Source organism: Poromitra crassiceps, assembly GCF_964638095.1.
Source record: "Poromitra crassiceps genome assembly, chromosome: 13".
Classification (NCBI taxonomy): Eukaryota; Metazoa; Chordata; class Actinopteri; order Beryciformes; family Melamphaidae; genus Poromitra; species Poromitra crassiceps.
The window spans coordinates 1666141-1689269 of record NC_139644.1 but is presented as its reverse complement, the minus strand read 5'-3'; the positions used below and the strand labels follow the sequence as shown (position 1 = coordinate 1689269).

Below are 23129 nucleotides of genomic sequence, written 5' to 3'. Positions count from 1 at the left end.
GGAATGAATGGGAGAAAAGAGGATCTAAATTGCATTTTGACCACATGACATCCCAATAAATTATGAATAGGTTAACACTAGATATATAGAGCTCAACAGTGACCACACACATTTGTGTGGCTCCAGTTCCAGAAAAGAATTCCCCATTCATTTTCTCCATAGACGTTTCTAAAAATCCTTCTAAAAAAGGATTAAAATCCTTCTAAAAACCAACCAGCCTTTTACGGCTAATGGTGCATTGTCTTTACAAGATAAGGTTTTCTTCAGTTGATGCATTATTTATTTTCTATTTAGGGAAAGGGTTATTGGGACAAACAAACAACTAGAATGACCGCACCGCGGATATATGCCTCCGCCAACAAGTGAGCAGTCGACATCCATGTCTGTCCTGACTTTGACAAAATGTTGGAGAAAAAAAATCTTTGACAGGTGTTACTGAGATAGGGCATTACCGAGCTTGAAAATGGCATTCGTGAGGTCACAGTGACCTTGACCTTTGACCACCAAAATGTAATCAGTTCATCCTTGAGTGCAAGTGGACGTTTGAGGCAAATTTTAAGAAATTCCATCAAGGCATTCTTGAGATATCACGTTAACGAGCTTGAAAATGGCATTCAAGAGGTCACAGTGACCTTAACCTTTGTCCTTTGACCACCAAAATCGAATTAGTTCATCCTTGAGTCCAAGTCGACGTTCGAGCGAAATTGGAAGAAATTCCGTGAAGGCTTCCTGAGATATCGCGTTAAAGATGGCATATGTAATTTTCTCTAAGGGCAGAGTTGTAGTTAATTCAAAAATCCATCTATCCATCTACCTGCTCACCTGAACTCACCTGGTCGCACGCGTACGACAGAGGCGGGGCTTGTCCCGTTACTGTCCTTTGCACAGCCGACGAATCCGACTCGAGGTCCTTTGCTGCATGTCATACCATCTCTCTCTCCCCACCTTTCCTGTCTGCCTACTGTCCTATCTAAATAAATCCATCTACCTATACCTACCCAGCCTACCAAACTGTTTCCATGATACAGCAATAACTCTTTTGGCCAATAATAAACCTGTCTAAAAACCTTTTTTGTCTCCCTCTGATGTTGTAATTAATTGGGTATAGTCCTAGTATGGAAAGCTCTGGATCTAGAGGTATTTGTATAGATAATATGTCCTCGATACACTCTCTTACTGCGCCTCAGAACATTTTGATTTGGCTACACTGCCAAAGACAGTGGAAAAGTGTACCTTTTTCTTTTTCCCACTTGAAACATACATCAGGAATGGCACCATTGTATTTATGGATCTTTTCTGGAGTTACATAGGCTACGTTCACACAGCCATCCTTAGTGCTTGAATCTGACTTGTTGCTCACATCAGATTTTTTTGTGTGGCTGTTCACACAGACTTTTTAAAAGTGGCCCATATCCGACTCCAGTGTGAACAGGTCGCGGACCTGAAGTGACCCGCATACACAGAAGAACAACTATAACGTCACACGCAGCACATTGCTGTTCTACGTAAACCCTGAAGAAGACAACAGTAAACATGGTGGTAGCTGACGATGTTGTTTATGGTTTAATTTACAAGTTATTGTGCAATGGAAGCCAGCGAATACAGGAGCAGATGATAGCGAGGAGGAGGAGAAAGAGAGCCAAAATTTTAATGATGGCATTTTGTGGAGCAATAGCTGCTACTTCTTGCTAATACACGCCAGCGCAGAGTAGTGACGACTGTCGCTCTGGAATGACGTAAAAGTCACATTGAAGCATTAAGTCAGATATGGGCCAGATGTCTGTTCACACCGGAGTCACATTCCAAAACATCCGATTCGAATCTGATGTTTTTCCACATTTGAAAGTAGCCCAGGTCGTCTTTAAAAAAGTAACTTTCAATGTGACTTGTACTGTTCACACAGTCATGAAAAAGACTGACCTGAGTCACCTAGGGGGGGGAGATTAGATTCAAGCACTAAGGATGGCTGTGTGAACGTAGCCATAGATTCACATCAGACAGTTGTACTGCAGCAATTTAAGGGGAGAGTTAATTGTTTGAGATTGTGCTTTGTCACATGCCTCCTCCCAGTCCTCTATGGTGATGTCTTCATCATCTAAGTCCTCTCTCCATGCCTCCAGTCTCTTTATGGAAAACTCTCTATGGAGGACTCACCTACCAGAAGGTTATATATCCTTAAGATTATGCCCCTCCCTAAACAGTTCATCACCATTACCTTTTCTATTGTTGACATAGTGGGGGGATGGCTAGTGATTGACTTTGCTGTGTTCTGATGAAGTCTCTCACTTGTAAGTATTTGTAGAACTGGTTGCAGGTTACAGTATGTTATATTTATCAGCTGTTTCTTCAAATTACATCATCTGTTCACTATCAGGCTTGTATAAATCTATTGTTGTAGTCCCTTTTCAGCCCAAGATTGAAACCCCACATCTGACCCTAACCCCAACCCCACATCAGACCCTAACCCTAACCCCACATCAGACCCTAACCCCAACCCCACATCAGACCTCCGTGTGGGGAAAAGATAATTCCCCCAGAGAGAGAAGCAGTTTCCCCCAGAATTTTTTTGACTTGGCACCATACCCAAATCATGTTTTTAACAATGGGATTTTTCGTATTCCTTTTAATATCTGACTGTAACATTGTGAAGGTACAGCAAGGGTTAAAGTGTTAATATAGAGTATATTAATTGGATATTAAATTTCATATCTCAAAAATAGGTGCGCTCTCATCCATTTGCAGGGACTGGAAGAAAATCTATTAGAAGTTAAGGTAAAAGAGATATATATATATAAAAAAAAAAGACAGATGTAGGATTGCTAATTTATGAGAAACCTCCATGAAAACAGCACAGGATTAAATATACGTATTGGTATGATTGTGATTGTTTTGGTCATATGCTGTCCGGAATTGGATACCCTGATGCTATATACTGTATATTAGAAATACAGGTTCGGAAAGTTTTACTACATATTCAACAGATGTGACTTGCAAAATATAAGTATAAATGTATAAAGTATTAATGTAAATTGTAATAAGTAATAAGTTTATATATATATAAGTATATAGTAAAAAGTTCCTATTCCTTTTTGGACATGTTAAGTTAATATCGTTTATTTGTTTTAACTACTTTGTTTTGTTGTGTTTTTTTATTGTTTTTATTTCTCACATGTTCGAAATAAAGATTTAATTAATTTCACAATCCAATCAATAACACATGACAACACATTGTGGAATCTCCTGACAAACAAGCAGAATCGCTACCAAATGGTAAATGTTATACTATAACCAATACTGTTATCTAAATATTTCTTTCTTAATTAAATAAGCTGCCATGGTCAAAACAGTTGGAATAATCAGATTGGGTAGTTTTACTACCTTTCATGTATTTATTAAAACAGTTTTAATAAATACATGAAAAAATGTACAAGGTGTAATAAGTAAATACATTTAAAATTTGGCCTCTGAGAATGTGTTAATGTATCAGCATATCTAAATTTACCAAACTGCGGTGGACTTAGCTCTTCTTATTTTAAAGTTATTTACTTTATTAAAGCTACACAAACTGTATTGTGAACATTACTCAAATATCATTCCATTGTCATATGTTCAGTTCTTGCAAATTACCTTATTCTGTAGATATATTTATGTGTGTATATGTAGAATGTTGTCCAGTAGCTGCTCAGGCTGTGTGGTGTTGTTAAGTGAAGACTGTGGTTTGTTGTTGTCATTTGTTGCCAGGCCTGTCCGGGTTGTTTGACACCGGCCTGCACCACGCGAGCCCCTCAGGCCCAGACCCGTCCGTCATGAATCTGATTTCAGCTCTGGAGTCCCGGGGTCCGCAGCCGCCCCCTTCTGCATCCTCGCTCCTCTCCCAGTTTCGCGCTCCCTCCTGGCAGACTGGTGAGTGTGTGCTTGGTGGGGAATACTGTACAAAAGGCAAAATATATTTATTCTCAACGTGAAAAATTGTTTATTGAATTTGAACTGTGACTCGCATTGACCAACCATCTCCATGTAATGTTGTGTCTTGTAGCGATGCATACGCCGGCGCCCGCAGAGCTCTTCATCTCGGGGGCGCTGCCAGGTTCTGGCTCCTTCCCTCCTTCCTCAGCCCTCTCTGCCTACCAGCATCCTGCCTCCTTCTCTGGACGTTCCTTCACTCCCTCGCTCTCCCTGCAGGACACGTCAACGTTCAGCCCCAGCTCCAACGGCCTGCTGTCCCCCCACGATCCACTACTGCACATCAAGACATCCTCCCAGTCCAGCCTGGGCTTCGACCGCCTGCTGTCCTCCCAGAGTGCTGCCTACCGAGGCGCCCAGGAGCCCCCGATTCCCCCCCAGCATCAAGCCCACTCCTCCTCCTCCAGTCGCCACCTGTCCCCTCCGCAATTTAACTTGCTGTCCTCCCAACTCCATGACCAGTCCTCGCAGCTTTACAATGCTTCCATGTTTTCGTCTACACCGGCCCCACCACCCCCAGCAGCCCCTCAGCCCCAGCCTCCCCAGGAGAGGGCAGTTCCTCGCCAGGACAGCGTGATCAAGCACTACCAGCGCTCCTCCCCAGCCCAGCCCACACCACACCCCCTGCAGCACTACTTGAGCTGTGGCGGCGTATCAGGCTACCAGCAGATAGCCAGCCACCATCGGCATGTTGGAATGTCCTGCAGCCCCCTGGGGGAGCAGAGCCCCTCCTCCGACCCCAAGCCCTCATCCCGGACGGAGACGCAGGCATACCGGCCTATCATTCAGACTCCCTACACCTCCTCCGCCACCTCCTCCTCCTCAGGCTCCAAGGGGGCCAAGAGCACCAGCTCCAGTAGTGGCTACTCCTCCTCGGGCTCAGCATCTTCCTCCTCCCGTACGCCCCACACTCCACCCTCAGCCTCCTCTACCTCTTCTTCCTCCTCCTCTAGCTCCAACCCCACCACCGGCCCCTCATCTGCTCCCTCTCGCCAGCAACCCCCACCTCAGTCTGCCCCCCCTCCTCCACCTCCGGTGGTGTCCTCCACCGCTGTCCAGCAGCCAGCACCTAAGCCCTGCCTCTCCAGCTACGGCTCTCCAGTAGCAACTGTCAAATCCAGTGCAAGCCTACCAGGCCAGACCCCTCCCCAGCCACAGGCCCAGTCCTACTCCCCCAGCCAGCCTCCATCCACGCACATTGCCCAGCCTTATGGAGGTTTCAACTCCCCTCAGGCCCAGGACCTGAGCTCTGGAGCAGGGGGTCCTGGGGGGAAGGGCTACGCTAGTTTGGGCTCAGGAGTACGTTCATTCTCTGCTGAGGTAGTCTATGGGGACTCCAGCTTTGGCTCACTGCCTCCTTCTCTCAGGGGAGCAGGCAGTCCTTCCTTGGGGTACGGTGGAGCTGGAGGGTCAACAGGAAGTGGATCTGGTCCAGGAGCTGCTGCAGTTGGCAGTGGAGGTGTGTCTGCAGGTTCAGGAAGTGGGGTTGCTAGTGTTGGTAATGGAGGCAGCAGCTCCTACCACCTGGCTGACTCCAGCCCCTCCCCTTCCAGCAACTCTGCAAACATTTGCCCAGGGTTGTCCTCTCCTGTCCCTACTCGCCCTGCACAGTCCCCTGGAGGCTCAGGGGCCAACAAATACCTCTCCTCTGTCCTGTCCCCTGCCTTTATGTCCTCGCCACAAGGTTATCCTGACACCAGAGCTGCCCAGAGTCAGTCTTACCATCCCACACCATCCAAGCCAAAATCAGAGACTGACATGCTGGGAGTTGAGCGCTCCCAAGATGAGGAAGAGGATGATGATGATTTCCTGATCCAGCATTTACTGCATGCCCAGAGCCCGACTCCGCACCACTCGCAGCCCCCGCCTCAGCCTCTTCCTCAGGCCAGGGATGGGGGGGGGAAGGGGCTGGCCTATGAAATGAACAAGATCTCAGAGGAACGCTATCACCTTCACAGTGTCATCCGCACCAACAGCAGCAGCAGCAGCACAGGTCCCGGAACTGAAGGTCCTGGTGGAGCAGCCAGCGGCTTGGACAGCCAGCTGGAGATGTCGCTAAAGAAACACCAGCAGACCAAGGCAGAGCAAGCCATGTCAGGGTCTGCTGCTGGAGGGGGAAGAGGGGGCACAGACTCTCTTTCACACTCAAACCCACATTCCAGTACTACCCAACCACATCAACAACAGCACGACTCCCTGGGCTCAGTGGTCCATTATGGGAGAGGGGACCCCTACACACAGCAGCACCCGCATTCACAGCACTCCCACCACACCTCACATGTATCCTTGCACTCTCAGCAGCACTCCCAGCATTCCCAGCACAACCATCCGCATTCCCACTCCCACAGCCACTCTCACATGGAGCTGAAGAAGCCAGATGCAACAGACATGGCCGATGTGCAGCAGCAGGCTCAACAAAGCCAGGCCTCCCTCTCTCTGATGGATTCTCCCCAGGACCCACCCCAGCAAGCCCACATGCTGCCATCCGTCCTTTCCCATACTACACGGACCAAGATGGACCCCCAGCAAGCCCCTCCACAGCAGCAGCAGCACCCTCTGAGCCAGCAGGCAATGATGAGTTCAGCCAGAGGGACAGGGCCTGCCGGAGTGGAGCCCCACCCACAGAGCCAGTCGTCTCAGCTGCAGCTTCAGCTCCAGTCCCAGGCTATGGAAGCCCACTACGGCCGTGGCCAGCAAAGAGAGCAGAGCCAAGGGAGCCAGAACTCAGTGTCTCCGTTGGACATGCTGGAGCGATCTCTGTCCCGGACCAACAGCAGGGACAGCGGAGGAGCTCCTGAGAGAAGTGGGGTCAGAGTGGGCATAACTGTTGGAGGAGGGGAGGGGGGCAATGGAGACCCACACAGACAGCAACATAGACTTCCACCACACCACCATCCCCAACAGACAGCCTCAGATCTCCACGATTTCCTCTCTGAACCAGACTTGGGCTTGTCCAACCCTTCACACCTGCACCATCTCAACCAGCCTCAGGCCCTCGCCCACTCCCATGCCCATCACCAACAGCAAGTGCACCCTCATCACCAGCTTTCACATGCTCAGTTAGCCCACCCACATTCCCACCAGATAGCACCCAACATAGGAACTCCCCAACAACAACAACAGCAGCAGCAGCCGCAGCCCCAACCAAGGGAGCCCGAACCCCAGCTCTCACACTCCCAGTTAGAGCAGCTCAAAGAGCAGCAGTTCGACACTGTGAGCCCCGTGGGCAAAGTAGGAGAGAACCAAAGTCAGCAGCCGCAGAGATTTGTGCCGCTAAGCTCCATCTGCTTCCCAGACTCTCTCTTACAGGATGAAGACCGCTCCTTCTTCCCTGGGATGGAGGACATGTTTTGTTCAGACGATTACAAGTCCAGCTGTGCCGGGGATGCCGGGGCAGGACACGCTGTTCAAGAGGGCATTTCCCAGGCTCGTGGGCAGGGGCAGGAGGGTATAGAGGCCTTAAAAGCAGGAGCAGGTGGAGGTGGCTATGCTATGATTGGTCACCATAGCGATCAAGGTTATGGACAATACTGTCACAACCTTACAGAAACAGGAAATGGCAACCTCCAATTAGACCTTGACTCTCTGAAGACCCATGAGCTTCCATCCACTGTAAATACAGATCAGCTTGGCCTAATCCAATCCCAAACCCCTGCTATGGGAATGGGTGGTTCAGGAGTTCATGGAGATGGCTCAGTCAACAAAATGATGGGAGCTGCTGGAGTGGGGGTAACTTCAGGCACTAGTGGTCTGACCACGCCTATCTTCTGTTCCTCTCGGCCCAAGAAACTACTGAAGACCAGCTCTTTTCACTTGCTCAAACAGCGGCGCGAGCCACAACCCCAGGCAAAGAAAAACTATGCGCAGGAGTACGAATTTGAGGATGATGAGGATAAAGCTGATGTTCCAGCTGATATTCGCCTCAACAGTCGCCGCCTTCCTGACCTTCTGCCTGACTTGGTATCTAGTTGTAGGAAGGCTGGGGGAGCGTCAGGAGGAAGTGGCCTCAGTCCACTCATGGGTGACATGGACTTCTGCCACCCCTCTGGGTACCCCTCCCTTGGACACCCTCCGCAACTCCTTCCACACGATGTCCCTAAGAAAAGAGGCAGGAAGCCAAGTAAACCAAAACGTGAGGGCCCTCCCCGCCCGCGAGGGCGACCCCGCATTCGTCCTCTTCCAGAGCCTCCTTACTGCAGGGGGCTGATGGGATCGGTAGGCGGCGAAAGCAGAAGGGGTCGTGGGCGGGGGCGAGGCAGGAGGGATGAAGGGCTGGTGGAGATGCATCGTGATATGAACAAAGCACAGAGCCTCCCATACCAGCAACAGCAGCAGCAACAGTTCCACCAACAGCAGCACCTTCAACAGCACCAACAACACCAACAGCACCCACACCACCAACCACTGCCACACCACCTCCCAGCACCACAGCAGCACCCGCAGCATATTCCCTATCCTCACCACCCACAGCAACAACACCACCACCATCATCAACAACCAGCCCAACATCAGGAGCCAATCAGGCCGATCAAGGTAATGTTGAACAGAAGGCAGAGCTATTTGAGACAGTACCGCAGGGATGACATCTTTTTGGAAGTCGTGCACTTCCTGGTTCCCTCGTCAGGAAGTCAATGGGATTTGGGTTAAATGCCTGAGGTCTGTGGTTAACAAAAATTCATGAAACTGCGGACTTTGTGTTTGCGAGCTGCAGGGCGGCTGAGGCCGCGCAGCGGGCGAGCCTAGGAATCGATACCTAGTTTAACCAAAATCCCCATACAAAAATGCCATTGACTTTCAGAAGAAGGAACCGGAAGTGCTAGTTGTTAACTATTACATTAATGGCCAACTATTTCGATAAGCGATTAATCAGTTTGAGTAAATTTTGAAGGGAAAAAAAGTAAAAATTCTCTGATTCCAGCTTCTTAAATGTGAATGTTTTCTGGTTTCTTTACTCTTCTATGACAGTAAACTGAATATCTTTGGGTTGTGGACAAAACAAAACATTTGAGGATGTCATCTTGGGCTTTAGAAAGATCTTCAAAAATTTCTGACATTTATAGACCAAACAATGAAATGTGAAAATAATCGACAATGAAAAGAATCATTAGTTGCAGCCCTACCTCTACAGTAAATATCATGTGATAGATATGTGATATTCCATGAAGACAAGCTGAATGTTCTACCGGTCTGTCTCTCAGATCAAGCTGCCTATCCCCGCCATGACTCCATCGGACTCCTTGCTGAGGACGGACTCGCTGTCCAGCACCGAGCCGGTTCTGTCTGACGGCTCAGTGGGTTCGGCCGGGCCAGCCCTGGGCATGAGTCCTGGACCGAGCGCCACCATGGACATCAACAGAGCTGACCAGATGCAAGACAAGCTGATGAAGCAGCAGCAGAAAGCTCAGGAGGTGAGGAGCACACGGCAGCAGCTCAACAAAGACCACAACAAAAATCTTAAAATCTCAATATTTTTCTTAAAGGGATACGCCAACTTTTGGGGAGCTTTGTCCGTTTGCCATATCTCCCACACAAAACCGTGATACACAACACCTTTACCGTCACTCTCCATACAGTATACAGTGAGTTACAGTCGTCCAGTTAGTTAGTATCGCCAATGAATTCGGGAAAACGGTACAACTGTTCAAAGTCACCAAAAACACACATTTCTAACAGCGCCAAAAAGCTCTATGTACATGTTGTGACTCGGGTACTCACCACGCGATGAAATAATAATCCATAGTTACGAGTTACGAGACGTGTGGAAGATCCGACATCGTGCCGACGGCGGCCATCCCGGCCTGAGTCGATGCAGTGAGTGAGTGAGTGAGTTACGAGTTACTTCCTTGTTTGCCTGTACGCAGCGCTTCCGCTGTACAGCGGCCATGTTTAGAAAGTAGTTCCGGCTACCTTAAAAAATAGCATTCCTCAGCATTTTGGATTAATATTCCATCTCATGCTGAGTACCCGAGTCACAACAGCTTTTTGGCGCTGTTAGAAATGTGTGTTTTTGGTGACTTTGAAGGTTGTACCGTTTCCTCCAATTCATTGGCGATACTAACTAACTGGATGAGTGTTCGCTCACTGTATACTGTATGGAGAGTGACGGTAAAGGCATTGTGTATCTTGGTATGGGTGAAACTCCCAAAAAGTTGGTCTATCCCTTTAAATCTTTCAACTCTATCTTAGATCCTGTCTGTGTATGTTGATGAGTTGACAGTTGACATCCCTCCTCATTAGTTGCAAAGGCAAAGCATCTTTCTTAGTTTTCTCTCTTTGTTGTGAAATAACAAACCTGTTTGAAGTGTAAATGTGATTGTCAGTAATTTACTGCCAAGCGTTCGAATTTTCAAAGTTTTGAAAGGAATGGTGAGTGCTTCATTTGAATTCAATACCAATTTTACTATACACATTTCAATGGACTGAGAGTTCTCTCATTTCCCTGTCAAATTATACTCCACAGCTTGAGAGCAAGTCTTTTTCAGTGGAGAAATGCAAACTGATAAGTCTATTGCAAAGACATGTTCAGTATCTTTTCAACGCTGTGACTATGAGTGCATCCCAAATTGGGCACCACACTCCGTCGGGTTCCCGGCGGCACACAAAAGTTTATGGGAGTGGTCATTTGTGTTCAGCAGGATAATTTTCACAAACGAGGACCACTTTTATGACTTTTGAAGCGTGAATGCGTTGTTTTTTTACAGGGAATTTTCAGAAAATGTTTAGAAAGTCAAGAGTGGTGCTCATTTGTGAAGATTATCCTGCTGAACACAAATTTCCACTCTCATAAACTTGTGTTAACCACAGACCTTATTTCATGCATTGAAGCGAAATCCTCATTCTAAAATCCCATAGCCTTTCCCCACTAAAAACCAACATGGCTGCGATTTCTGGTTAAGCCTACAAAAATATGTCATCCCTGCGGTACTCTATGGGCAAACAAAACGGGCAGACACAGCACAGAAAATACTGGCTAGCTTTCTTTAGCTGCGAGCTATTTCATGACTGACAAGTGTTAATAAAGTCACAAGCAAGTCATTAATGCTGTAATTGTCCATTCTGTATGGTTTGATAAAACGGAGGAGAATGAAACATGGTGCAGAATGAAATATCGCCAGCTAAGTCTCTTAAGAGGATGAATTAGCATTGGTGGAAGCTGCCAATGCTAGCTTAGCACAATACACCAGGTAGATAAGACAAGGCAACGTTAGCCCACTGCCGACATCCAATGAATACCAATCTGCTACGAGGGCTAATGTTGTCCTCGATTGTAGCGTTAGCTTATCTGAAACCACTATTGGAATTACACCCTAACTGGCCAAGGCTAACCTGAGTTAGCGCTGGCTCTGCTTAGCAGCTCTGTCGGTTGATGATGTCGTTCCCAAACGAGACCGCCTGAAGGAAATGGTAGATAAGGCTGCTGTCCGCAATCACATTCCCTGGAGGATGGTGTAAGTTAGCAACTGAGACCAAAGCCCCATCCATGTTAGGTTGCGGGAACCTTCGCTGAAATGCCAAACTAGCAGCCCAACAACTCTTCTCGATTTGACCTGTTGCGCCCTGGCGAAAGAAGAAAGAGGAAACTCCCCGTGTGACATGGGTATACTGTAAATACTGGGGTGCCCTCTACGTCACCAGGGGTCCCTCACACGACAAAGTTTATATTAATCTCTCGACCTCTTCGCTGCGCAATCGATGTACAGTATCTTCACTACTTTATGTAGCTCCCGTTAGCAGACAGTAGCAGGGATTTAGAACCTGTTCCATCCCAGGTCCTAGGGTTCTGTGTGAAGTTTGCATGTTCTGCCCGCGTTTTCATGGGTTTCCTCCGGGTACTCCGGTTTCTTGCCACCATCAAAGACGTATGTCCTAATGTATGTCCATCAAAGACGTATGTCCTAACGTATGTCCATCAAAGACGTATGTCCTAACGTATGTCCATCAAAGACGTATGTCCTAACGTATGTCCATCAAAGACGTATGTCCTAACGTATGTTAGGGGTAATGGGCGTGGGGCTAGCAACTCTACCCCGTAAAAACCCTCTTGCCCTCCTCCACGTAGGAGTCCACAGGGAATAAGAAGAGAAGATGAGATTTCTTCAAGCCTACATCCAAAGTGTTTGTGCTCCGTCAAGGATTTGTTTGCCCTGCCATGTGCAGGGTGTGTGCACACACGGGCTCTATGTTCTGTAACAGTGAGACATGTCTTCTTCAGCCTATATTCTGACAGATGTATAAGGATAGCTTACCACTAGATTAGCATCTCCCTCTCCCATCTCCCTCCCTCCCTCTTCACGTGTTTACGTGAAGACATGCAGAAGTGTTCACCTTTTTGAAAGGAGTTCATTCTATTTAAGAGGGAACAGGTGTTTGCTACTTCTTCTAATGGAGGTTCATCAAAAGAGGGAGATGCTAATCTCTAACACGTTCGCTGTTGTCTAGCAGTTCCTAGTTTTAGATCCAACATTTTTCCTCTCAAGAGATTTTAGCAATGAGCTACCTTTGATCAATTGATTTTTGAAAGCAGTTTTCTTTGCTGTCGCCACAGATGACGTGGGAGAAAGAAATTGGTGATCAATTGAATCCAGAAGCCTGGGCTGCTATGCAGAAACTCTCCAGTTCAGTAAGTTGATTCAGAACCCTCAACACAACTGAGTACAACCCAAGAGAGGATCATATATAATTCATGACTGAAACATTGAAACTCAGGCCACAGAGAGAACAACCCATGCTGTACCTTATGCATGTGGCACCACAGTGGAACTGATAGGAAACTCAAAGTAGTTGCATTTTGCACAGCTGTTCTTTAGGAATATTAATCGGGCCAGCGATGTTGTATCAGCCTCAGTGCAATCAGTGAACTGCAAAGAAATGATTGGGATGTTTAGATGTGTTTTTGTCTTTGAAGGTTTGTTGGGGAGGAGGCTGTAGTTGACTGACAGCCAGCTCTTTCTGACTGACAAAAGAGAGAGGAGAGAGAAGGCTGTTGCCAGGGCAGCTGTTGCCACGGTTACTCAATTGCAATGCAGGGCCCGTGGCTGCCCCCTGCTGTCTGTTGAGCTTCACTACCTCTATTGTCAAGGGATTAAACATAACATGATCAATGTGATACATACTAAGAATGTAACAACAGAATGGTATGGTGGAATTATCATCATCATTATCACCTATTCTTTTTGTGAATAGTCATGAGATTGGTCTCTTCTCTGCCTTGCAGACTGATGAGAAGAACTCTGAGCTCAAACCTGGCTTCATGGCCTCCTTTCTGGACTTCCTCAAGACAGGCAAGAAACAGCTGGGCCTGGGGCCAGGGCCAGAGGAGGAGGCCCCCGAGCCCGGGGTCAGGCCCCTGTCCCCGGCTCGTCCTCCCCCACCCCCGCCTCCTCCAGCCCAGGCAGTGTTCGGCGAGAGCGAGGCGGCCGGCCTGGCTCTCGGCAGCTGCCCCAGTCCCTGCAAGCGTCTGGACGAGGAGCTGAAGAGGAACCTGGAGACGCTGCCCTCCTTCTCCTCCGACGAGGAGGACTCGGTCAGCAAGAACCAGGACCTGCAGAAGAGCATCTCATCTGCCATCTCCGCCCTCTACGACACGCCGCACGCTCTGGCCGCCGCCGCGTCCCCTCCCACCCCGGGCGACCCGGCCCTCCTCCGCGCCACACCTTCCCTCATCCCAGCCCTCTCCGCCACACCTTCCCTCATCCCGGCCAACCATGAAGACAGCGACGAGGAAGAGCTCACATATGCTCAGCAGCAGCACACCCCGTCCCAGGAGGAAGAAGCACAGCCGTCAGACAGAGAGGAGGCAGAGGACAGGGAGGAGCAGCCAGGAGAGGAGGAGGAGAGAGGAGGAGAGGAGGCAGAGGACAGGGAGGAGCAGCCCGGAGAGGAGGAGGAGAGAGGTGGAGAGGAAGCAGACCGTGAAGACCAAAGAGGCCTGGAGGAAGAGGGAGGCATGTCTGCATTTCACATGTTACAGGTTCCTACAGTTGAAGGTAATCTATGTATGTGTCCGTCTGCCACTCTGTATGTCTGTGTAATAGGGCTGTCAAAATTGGCCAAAAATGACGTTCAAAATGGCGAACCAATACGAGAGACATAGCAATTGTATGAGTATATTTAAAATACTAGATAAAAAACAAACTTATCAAGAAACAAGTCCATAGAGGGGGACCACACACTGTCCATAGAGGGGGACCACACACTCCACAAATCTGTAGGATGACCCACTTTCAAAGATGATTTATTTGCAACAGATGTAGAACATGTTTTGCCGATGCGCTTCAGGTCCAAGTATATTTATTTCAACATAAACATGTCTACATACCTACTACACATTACAATAAACAAATACAATCCTATCATGTTTTACATTTTTAAGTTTGACTGGGTAATAGAACTGACATTATACGCTGCGAGTGAGCTGCTGTGATGAGTGAGCTGCTGTGATGAGTGAGCTGCTGTGATGAGTGAGCTGCTGTGATGAGTGAGCTGCTGTGATGAGTGAGCTGCTGTGATGAGTGAGCTGCTGTGATGAGTGAGCTGCTGTGATGAGTGAGCTGCTGTGATGAGTGAGCTGCTGTGATGAGTGAGCTGCTGTGATGAGTGAGCTGCTGTGATGAGTGAGCTGCTGTGATGAGTGAGCTGCTGTGATGAGTGAGCTGCTGTGATGAGTGAGCTGCTGTGATGAGTGAGCTGCTGTGATGCGATGGAACGGAGCTAACTGCTAAAACACCATTTTAGGTAAAACCATCCAGATCACGTTAACTCACATTCTGTTTCATTCCATCGATCCCTCTGGCCTCCAGCCCAGAGGGAGGGGCCTCCAGCCCGGGGCGGGCCTTTTCACAAATTACAAAGTCCCCGGGCCAATCAGGGACCTGCCTTGTCGTCGTCATGGTAACCTCTGGGACGCCGCTGGCAACACAGTAATGGCTGCTACCATGGCTCTGCGACGAGCATAACGTTAATGGAAGTGAACCTGTTAACTTAGGTTCAGGAGCAGGTCCACGCCTCAACCACTCTAATCACTCGACCTGACAAGCTTACAAGGCCTACGTGGTCAAATCATCCTGCCTTGTTTGTCTCAGATCTCTCCACAGACAGACCATGCAGCACAGCTCAACACTTTACACACATTAGTCAACTTCGACAAACATTTCAATTTCAAAATCCAGCCAACTGTACTGTAGACCTCCCCATTCAGATGGCAAGTTGCATGACGACCTGTTTGCGACCGGTTATCCTCCAGCAGACAGGCCAGAGCCTCCACACCCAAGAGTCCCCACGGCCGGCCCGTCAGCATCGCCAGTCAATATTCCCATGCCAAATGGCGTCGACCAGGGCCGTACGCAGGGTTTTAGAAATACCGAGGTCCAAATACCCCGCTGGCTGCGGGGTTTCGAGGGCATGCTCCCCCGAAAACGTTTGGATTTCCAGGTCTTAAAATAAATATATATATATATATATATATATGTATGTACATATGGCCGTGTTGCAGTTGTCAAACAAACATACAAATCTAGAAATGAGATGCTTGGAGTGAGGAGGGCTCAGCAATACATCGAAAAAAGCATGTTCATTTGGGAGCGCTTCAAAGGTGTGAATCTTGGATCAAACATAATTTCTGATTTCCAGGAATCTGAGCAAAAATAGAATATTTGTTGACACCCCTACACCTACACCCCTACTATTCAGCAGCAGTTACCAGGCAACTGACCACTGTTTTATTTCCTCCCCTCACCCTGCCTTCCAGATTCACCTGGACCTGCCCTTGCTCCTGCACCTCCTTCTCCATCACCGTCCCTCTCTGCCTCACCTCTCACCTCCTCCTCGCCCTCCCCTCTCCCGCCCCCACCGCCCATCCAGCAGGACGAGGAGTATCTGACGCCTCCTCCTCAGCAGCAGCCCTCCTACCTGACACCTCCTCCTCCTCAGCAGCAGCAGCGTCTGACACCTCCTCAGCAGGAGCACCCCTCGTACCTGACACCTCCTCCTCCTCATCAGGAGCAGCCCTCCTACCTGATGCCTCCTCCTCTGCAGGAGCAGCAGCAGCAGCCCTCCTACCTGACGCCTCCTCCTCAGCAGGAACAGTGTCTGACACCTCCTCTTCAGCAGGAGCAGCAGCAACAGCCCTCCTACCGGCCTCTGCCCCCCGCAGGCACCTCTCCGCCCCCCTCCACCTCGCCCCCGGGTTTGCCCTCCTCGCCTGTCTCCGCCCTTCCCCCAGCCTTGTCGGTGCCCCCTCCCTATGCCACACTTCCCCCCTCCTTCTCTGACCAGGAGCCCGAGGCCTCTCCGTCTGCCACACCTCCCCCTTCCTCCTCTGACCAGGAGCCTGAGGCCCCTCCCTCTGCCACGCCTCCCGCCTCCTCCTCTGACCAGGAGCCCGAGGCCGGCCAGCCTTCCCCTTCCTCACTGTCCTCCTCCTCGCCCTGCTCCACCTCCTCCCCACCCCCGTCACCCGCCACGCCGGAGGAGGAGGCCCCACCTTCCCAGCGCCTCACCTCCCTCCACCTGGCCAAGAAGCAGGCCGATGCTGCCATCGCCGGAGAGAGTGAAGAGGAGGACAGCGAGAGCGGAGGAGAGGGCATCTTCCGCGAACGGGACGAGTTTGTGGTTCGCACTGAGGACATTGGGATGCTTAAGGTGACCCCCCCCCCCCACACACACACACACACACACACCACCACCCCTCCAAATGGACAGGGAGTATACAGTACAATAAACACCTGGCCTTCTTTACTGATATGTAATGTATGTGTGTGTGTGTGTGTGTGTGTGTGTGTGTGTGTGTGTGTGTGTGTGTGTGTGTGTGTGTGTGTGTGTGTGTGTGCGCCTGTGTGTGTGTGTGTGTGTGTGTGTGTGTGTGTGTGTGTGTGCGTGTGCGTGCATGTGCCTGTGTGTGTGTGTGTCACCTAGATGGCCTTGCAGACCGGCCGGGAACCCCCACCCATCTGGAGAGTGCAGAAAGCCCTTCTACAAAAGTTCAGCCCAGAGATCAAAGATGGACAGAGGCAGTTCTGTGCCAGCAGCAATGTGAGTGACTTTAAGACAGGTTTCCCTCTACTTTCCTTCAAAGGTGCAGTATTTAATTATGTCAAAATCCAGTCATCTTATCAGCCTAAATCTCAAAGTGGACTGGTTGCAGGTAGGGCCCAAAGCCTTCACTACTAAAGCTCTTTGCACACCAAGTCCCTTTTTTTAATCCGTCATTTGAAAAAAGTCGTTGCGCACAGAAACCGTGCACACTGAGTCCGATGCTGCGTTTCATTAATAAGTTTGTCGTTCTATTCGCAATGCGAGACAAATATTCGCCCTCTCCCCTAAACAACATGACAGCTGACAGGCAGCAGGGCTGACTGCACATGACAACATGACAGCTGACAGTAGGGGTGCTCCAAAAAAATTGATTCTTGAAAGGATCGCGATTCTTAATGCCACGATTCCTGGATCGATTCCAAACTCCCAAGAATCGATTATTTTTCGTATTGTATTGGAGGCGGCAATGTCTAATTTTTAATGCTGTGGTTGTCTTTTCGAGTTGCACATGAAGGCAGCACTGCGCCGCGGAACCAATTGTGTCCGTTGAAAAAAAGCATGTGATCCACTCGTCATAAGAAGAGCGGAAAGGCTCTCCCGTTCGCGATATTTTTTTCCCCATGATGGCGAAGGCTAGGCGAAGGCATGACCCGCCCCTCTTTGCCTCTGATTGGCTGACTGTACTCGGCTGCTCCCACCTTCTTTCCAGGCGAGCCAGAAGTATCTCAAACGTGAGCAGCAGGTGCAAAACAATCATTAAATCAACAAGCATGAGATACTTCATTATATGGAACGTTACAATTGCAAATCTGAGTTATTTAGGCCTACTTAGCCTATAGCACAGACGTGTAATTTTTTCTTGTCATTCCAAATTTAATCACATTGTTGCTCTGATTAAGTAGAAGTACAGTTATTTGTGTAAAAAAAGACTGGTAAAGCAGAAATACTGATTCAACTTAATTACTCAAGTAAAAGGAAAAAAGTACAGGCTCTGAAATGTACTCAAGTATAAAAGTAAAAGGTTTTCTGTGCAAGGGAATAGAAACTGACGTCATATTAATATAATTCAAATACTATTCAACTTAAAAGGTTTTAAAACCGCCTTTTTGAGACCTCCAGGAAATTTTTACAAAAATTTTTATTTTTATTTTTTTCAGCGGGCATCCTGGACCAAATACCTTTAAATTTGACCTTAATATCTAACCTTGGAGTTGGTTGAACATTTGGTGGAGTTACAAGGCTTCAAAATCCATTGCATAGTTTTCCCATTGGTTTCAATGTTAATTTTGCAAAAAAACAACATTTTTTTTTCGACTCCCAGGTACTTTCCCCAAAAATAATTATTTTTCTGATCTTACACCTCTCAGCTCGAGTCAAGACATCAAATTTGTAGTTTCTATTGTGTTTGCCCCCCCCCCCCCCCATTTGCTCAGTGTTGGCACAGCAACCAATTGCATGCAGTTTGACATGAAATATACAGTAGGCCTACAGTGATCGTCATGGCAACATGTCACATAACCTTGGAACCCGGATTTTCCGGTGCAAACTACTGATTTGAAGCATTTAGACCGAGATTGATGGAGGAATGAAGCTATTTTGTGTTTTTTTGTGAAAATTAGCTGGCAGTCGAAAATGGTCAGTTTCATGTTTTTTTCGTCAAATTTACCTTCTTTGAAAGTACGTCGTATCTCAGCGACCGTTCGTTGTAGAGACTCGCGGCTGGCATGGCTGGAATCAGCGTCGAAAACTGAGTCTTGATCTCTAAGATCGTCGTGATGCTGCCTTCTACCTGCCTTTCCTGGGACATCATTTGCAGTATGCGTTAATCACCGACGCACGGTAAATCTGTTGCCGGGAAACGAGGCTCTTTCTCGGCTAATGGGCTGGAGCGGCAGCTACGGAGGCCTGCGTCTGTTCTCGCTCGATTCGCCTCATCATGGCGTCGTAACAGCGTGCTATTCACCCGGATGTCAAAGATCGCTCATGAACAACATCCGGGTCGTGTTCCAGATACGCATGCGCGTACTTCTGTGGACTTCCGTGTCACGGAGCCGGCGCGTTTCTCGTTTATCGATCAATATCCGGCTGATGGACCCTTAGGAAGCGCGACAGGCAAAAAATATAAGGATTGCAATTCTCAAAAGATTAAATAAGTAAGAAAATAATTCCTCCGCGAAAAATGTGACAAATCCAAGGCTATGATAATCGCACCGGGGAAAATCCAGGTGGCATCTATGGGAAGCGAAAAAAATCATATTTTGTGTTTTCTACTGTACATTTGATTGTACAGTAAGTACAGTAAACTGGCATTCGAGGGGTTACAATTCAGAGTAAGCATGAAATGTTGATATGAGGCATGAGGGATGAAGTTACCAATGGATAAGAATCAATAATAATAATAAAACAAATGAATTATGAATATCAAAAATGAATATTAAATATCAATATCCAGCTGCTGGACCAGTAAGTGCGACAGGCAAAAAATATAAGGGGGGTACAAGGGCTAGCAAGCGAAACCGCCGTCTGTCTGACCACGGACTGTAGAAAGAGACGCAGGATACCCAAGCGAATGTGATTGGATGAACGTTTGACGCTAGGCCAATCACAGGCAGAGAGGGTGCCTCCAGCCTTCGCCATCATCCGAAAAAAAATATCGCCTCCCGTTCTGTAAACACGCCACAACACAAGCCAACCTAGCTGTTATGCTGGCACTGCGAGACTAGCTGTTATGAAGAGTCACATAAACAGATGGAATTAATGTGTCAGACTATGGTTTTGTAGACGGGAGACAAAGCTACAGTTGCAGCAGACAGTGCTAGCTAGCGTTAGCTGGCTGGCATGAATGAGATCGCTAGTTAGTATTTTACTGTCGATGGCTAGAGCTAGCGATGTTAGCATTAGCAACGCCAACGTCACTGTATTATGATGACAACAACACAGTCGTGAAAGCGGCTAGCCGCTCGCAATCTTCAAAAAGACTGTTGACTATCTGGCTATCTATTGTTATGCGTGCTGTCTGCTAGACCATTTATAAGTTAGCAGCTATCTGAATATGCGGCTATGGTTTCAATACCATATGCCAAGCTGGCTGTGGTGCTGGAGAGGGAGCCAGTGTCAGTGGAGTGCCAAGTGAAAAGAAGCGGCTGGCAACTGTGCATGTGTTGGAGGAAGCATGGTGCTAGTCTGCGGCTCTCCCCAGATCGGCAGAGGGGGTGGAGCAGCGACCGGGGCAGCAGGGGGAAATTGGCAAAGTACAATTGAGGAGAAAATGGGGGGGAAATCTGGAAAAGAAAGTCATGCAGATACATGCTAACGCAGTCCAAACAAACCGACATTTCTAAGATTCGTCTAGACAACCATGCCAAATTAATATAATCATAGGAAATGAGATAAACACATTCAAACTGCCCCATACTACTGACACTGTAGATTCACCCAAATTACATTGTGGTGTCTGTAAAGGGCCATCCAATCTTTGTATGCCCAAAACGAGAGCTCTGTCCAGTTTCTCGGCAGTAAGTTGGACTGGTGGGGGTTGTAAGTTGGACTGGTGGGGGTTGGCCTCCGCCAGCGCTGCGCCTTGCCACCTATCCTGTTTGTGATAGTCATGGACAGGATTTCGAGGCGTAGTCGTGGGTGGGAGAAGGTTGCAGTTCGGTGGGCTGAGGATTGCATCGCTGCTTTTTGAGGATGATATGACCTTCAGCACTCACTGACCTTCAGCACTCACTGACCTTCAGCACTCACTGGATCAGTTCGCAGCTGAGTGTGCAGCAGCTGGGATGAGGATCAGCACCTCTAAATCTGAGGCCGTGGTTCTCAGCATGGTTCTGGATTGTATACTGCGGGTAGTGAATGAGTCCTTACCCCAAGTGAACGAGTTCAAACATCTCGGGCTCTTGTTCTCGAGTGAGGGGACGATGGAGCGGGAGATGGGTCAGAGAATCGGACCAACGGGAGCGGTATTGTTCACTTTACTGCACCGTTGTGACGAAAAGAAAGCTGAGCCAGAAGGCAAAACTCTCGATCTACCGGTCGATCTTCGTTCCTCCCCTCACCTATGGTCATGAAGGATGGTTCATGACCAAAAGAACAAGATCGCGGATACAAGCAGCCGAAATGGGTTTTCTCAGGAGGGTGGATGGCATCTCTCTTAGGGACAAGGTGAGAAACTCAGTCATCCATGAGGGACTCAGAGTAGAGCCACTACTCCTTTGCATAGAAAGGAGCCAGTTGAGGTGGTTCGGGCATCTGGTAAGGATGCCACCTGGTCGCCTCCTTAGGGAGGTGTTCCACACACGTCCAGCAGGGAGGAGACCATGGGGAAGACCGAGGGCTAGGTGGAGAGATCGCCACGCTGAACTGGGTATGCTGCAGGATCCCCCAGTAAGAGCTAGCTCATGTGGCCATGGAAAGGGAAGTTTGGGGTCCCCTGCTGGAACTGCTACCTCCACGACCCGACTCTGGATAAGCGGTTAAAGATGGATGGATGCATGGATGTCTGTGAAGCCCAGTTTAAACCAAAGATTCACAACAAAATGAGTTGAAACTTGCAAGTACTTGCAACCAGTCCCTGCAACCAGTCCCTGCAACCAGTCCCTGCGACTTGACAAGCTGAATTGCTGGTGAGGCCATCAGCTGGCTGGAGTCGAGATAAGACGGGCCAACTTGCAACTTTCCCTGCAACATTCTAAAACAGTTTCATGTGGTTGTGAATCATTGGTGTGAACTGGGCCACTGGTGGGAAAACATCTCAAGGTTCAACATTCAATTTAATAGCCATAGTGAGTAATCATATTACAAACAAGGAATTTGACTCTGTGCAGTGTGCAGTGTGCAGCGTGCAGTGTGCAGCATGCAGCGTGCAGCGTGCAGCGTGCAGCGTGCAGTGTGCAGTGTGCAGCGTGCAGCGTGCAGCGTGCAGCGTGCAGTGTGCAGTGTGCAGCGTGCAGCGTGCAGCGTGCAGCGTGCAGCGTGCAGCGTGCAGCGTGCAGCGTGCAGCGTGCAGCGTGCAGTGTGCAGCGTGCAGTGTGCAGCGTGCAGCGTGCAGCGTGCAGCGTGCAGCGTGCAGTGTGCAGCGTGCAGTGTGCAGCGTGCAGCGTGCAGCGTGCAGCGCAGCGATCACATCAATATCAGAAGATGAAGCAAACGGGCGGGGCAGGACAATGTCAGTGTAAATGTCCAGTAAAAGTATAAGTGATATATAATTGGGGTAGGATAAGGATAGTGTCCGCGGGTTGATGTCCATGTAAAATGTCCATGTAAGATACTAAGTAAAAGTCCTTGGGATAAATAATGTCCTGATTTGTGGGGGCTTTCAGGTCTCATTGGAGAGGCGGTTGGCAGTTGCTTAGAAGCTGTCTCTGACAGGAGGTTCTGGTACTGTCAGACATCAGTCTTCTGCTATGGGGGAGGACCCTGAAGAGTTTATGTCCTGGGTGGGAGGGGTTGGCCATAATTTTCTGAGACAGCTTTAGCATCCTGGCAGTGTGTAGGTCCTGAATGGATGGCAGGTTGCACCCGACCACCTTTTCAGCACGGCGGATGATGCACTGCAGTCTGTAGACGTCGTTGCGGGCAGCAGCAGCATACCAGATGGTGATGGAGGAGGTGAGGATGGACTCGAGGGTGGAGGTGTAGAAAAGTGTCAGAAAAGGGCCTTTGAACTTCTTCAGCCGCCAAAGAAAGTCCATCTTTTCGTGTACCTTCTTGGTGACTCCCATTTCAGGTCCCGGCTGATGATTGAGCCCAGGAAGCGAAAGGACTCCACAGTGTTGACTGACTGAGTCACCAGGGTGATGGGAGGAGGCGGGGCTCCACAGTGTTGACTGAGTCACCAGGGTGATGGAGGAAGGTGGGGCTGCGTTCTTCTTGTAGTCCACTGTCTTTTAAGCATTGAGCTACAGGTTGTTTTGACCGCACCAGGTCGTTGATCTCCTGCTTGTACATGAGCCCTATGAGGGTGGTGTCGTCTGCGAATTTCAGGAGTGAATCTCAAGAGCTTGACAGACTGATGGCTGGAGGTGCAGCTGTTGGTGTACATGATGGCTGGAGGTGCAGCTGTTGGTGTACATGATGGGTGGAGGTGCAGCTGTTGGTGTACATGGAGAAGAAGGATGGAGATGTTGGTGTAC

General features: G+C 48.8%; 1 protein-coding gene across 1 annotated transcript in view; it reads left to right on the top strand.

Moving 5' to 3' along the window:
* Positions 1-23129, top strand: part of prr12b (proline rich 12b) — a gene marked incomplete at its 5' end in the record, with an annotated part of 54574 nt that overhangs the window by 7844 nt on the left and 23601 nt on the right. The window contains 7 exons of the mRNA XM_083649321.1: positions 3742-3903; positions 4037-8496; positions 9162-9371; positions 12509-12583; positions 13178-13949; positions 15710-16602; positions 16876-16992. Of these exons, the coding sequence (XP_083505447.1) occupies positions 3742-3903; positions 4037-8496; positions 9162-9371; positions 12509-12583; positions 13178-13949; positions 15710-16602; positions 16876-16992 (6689 nt within the window). The remainder of the gene's footprint in view (positions 1-3741; positions 3904-4036; positions 8497-9161; positions 9372-12508; positions 12584-13177; positions 13950-15709; positions 16603-16875; positions 16993-23129) is intronic.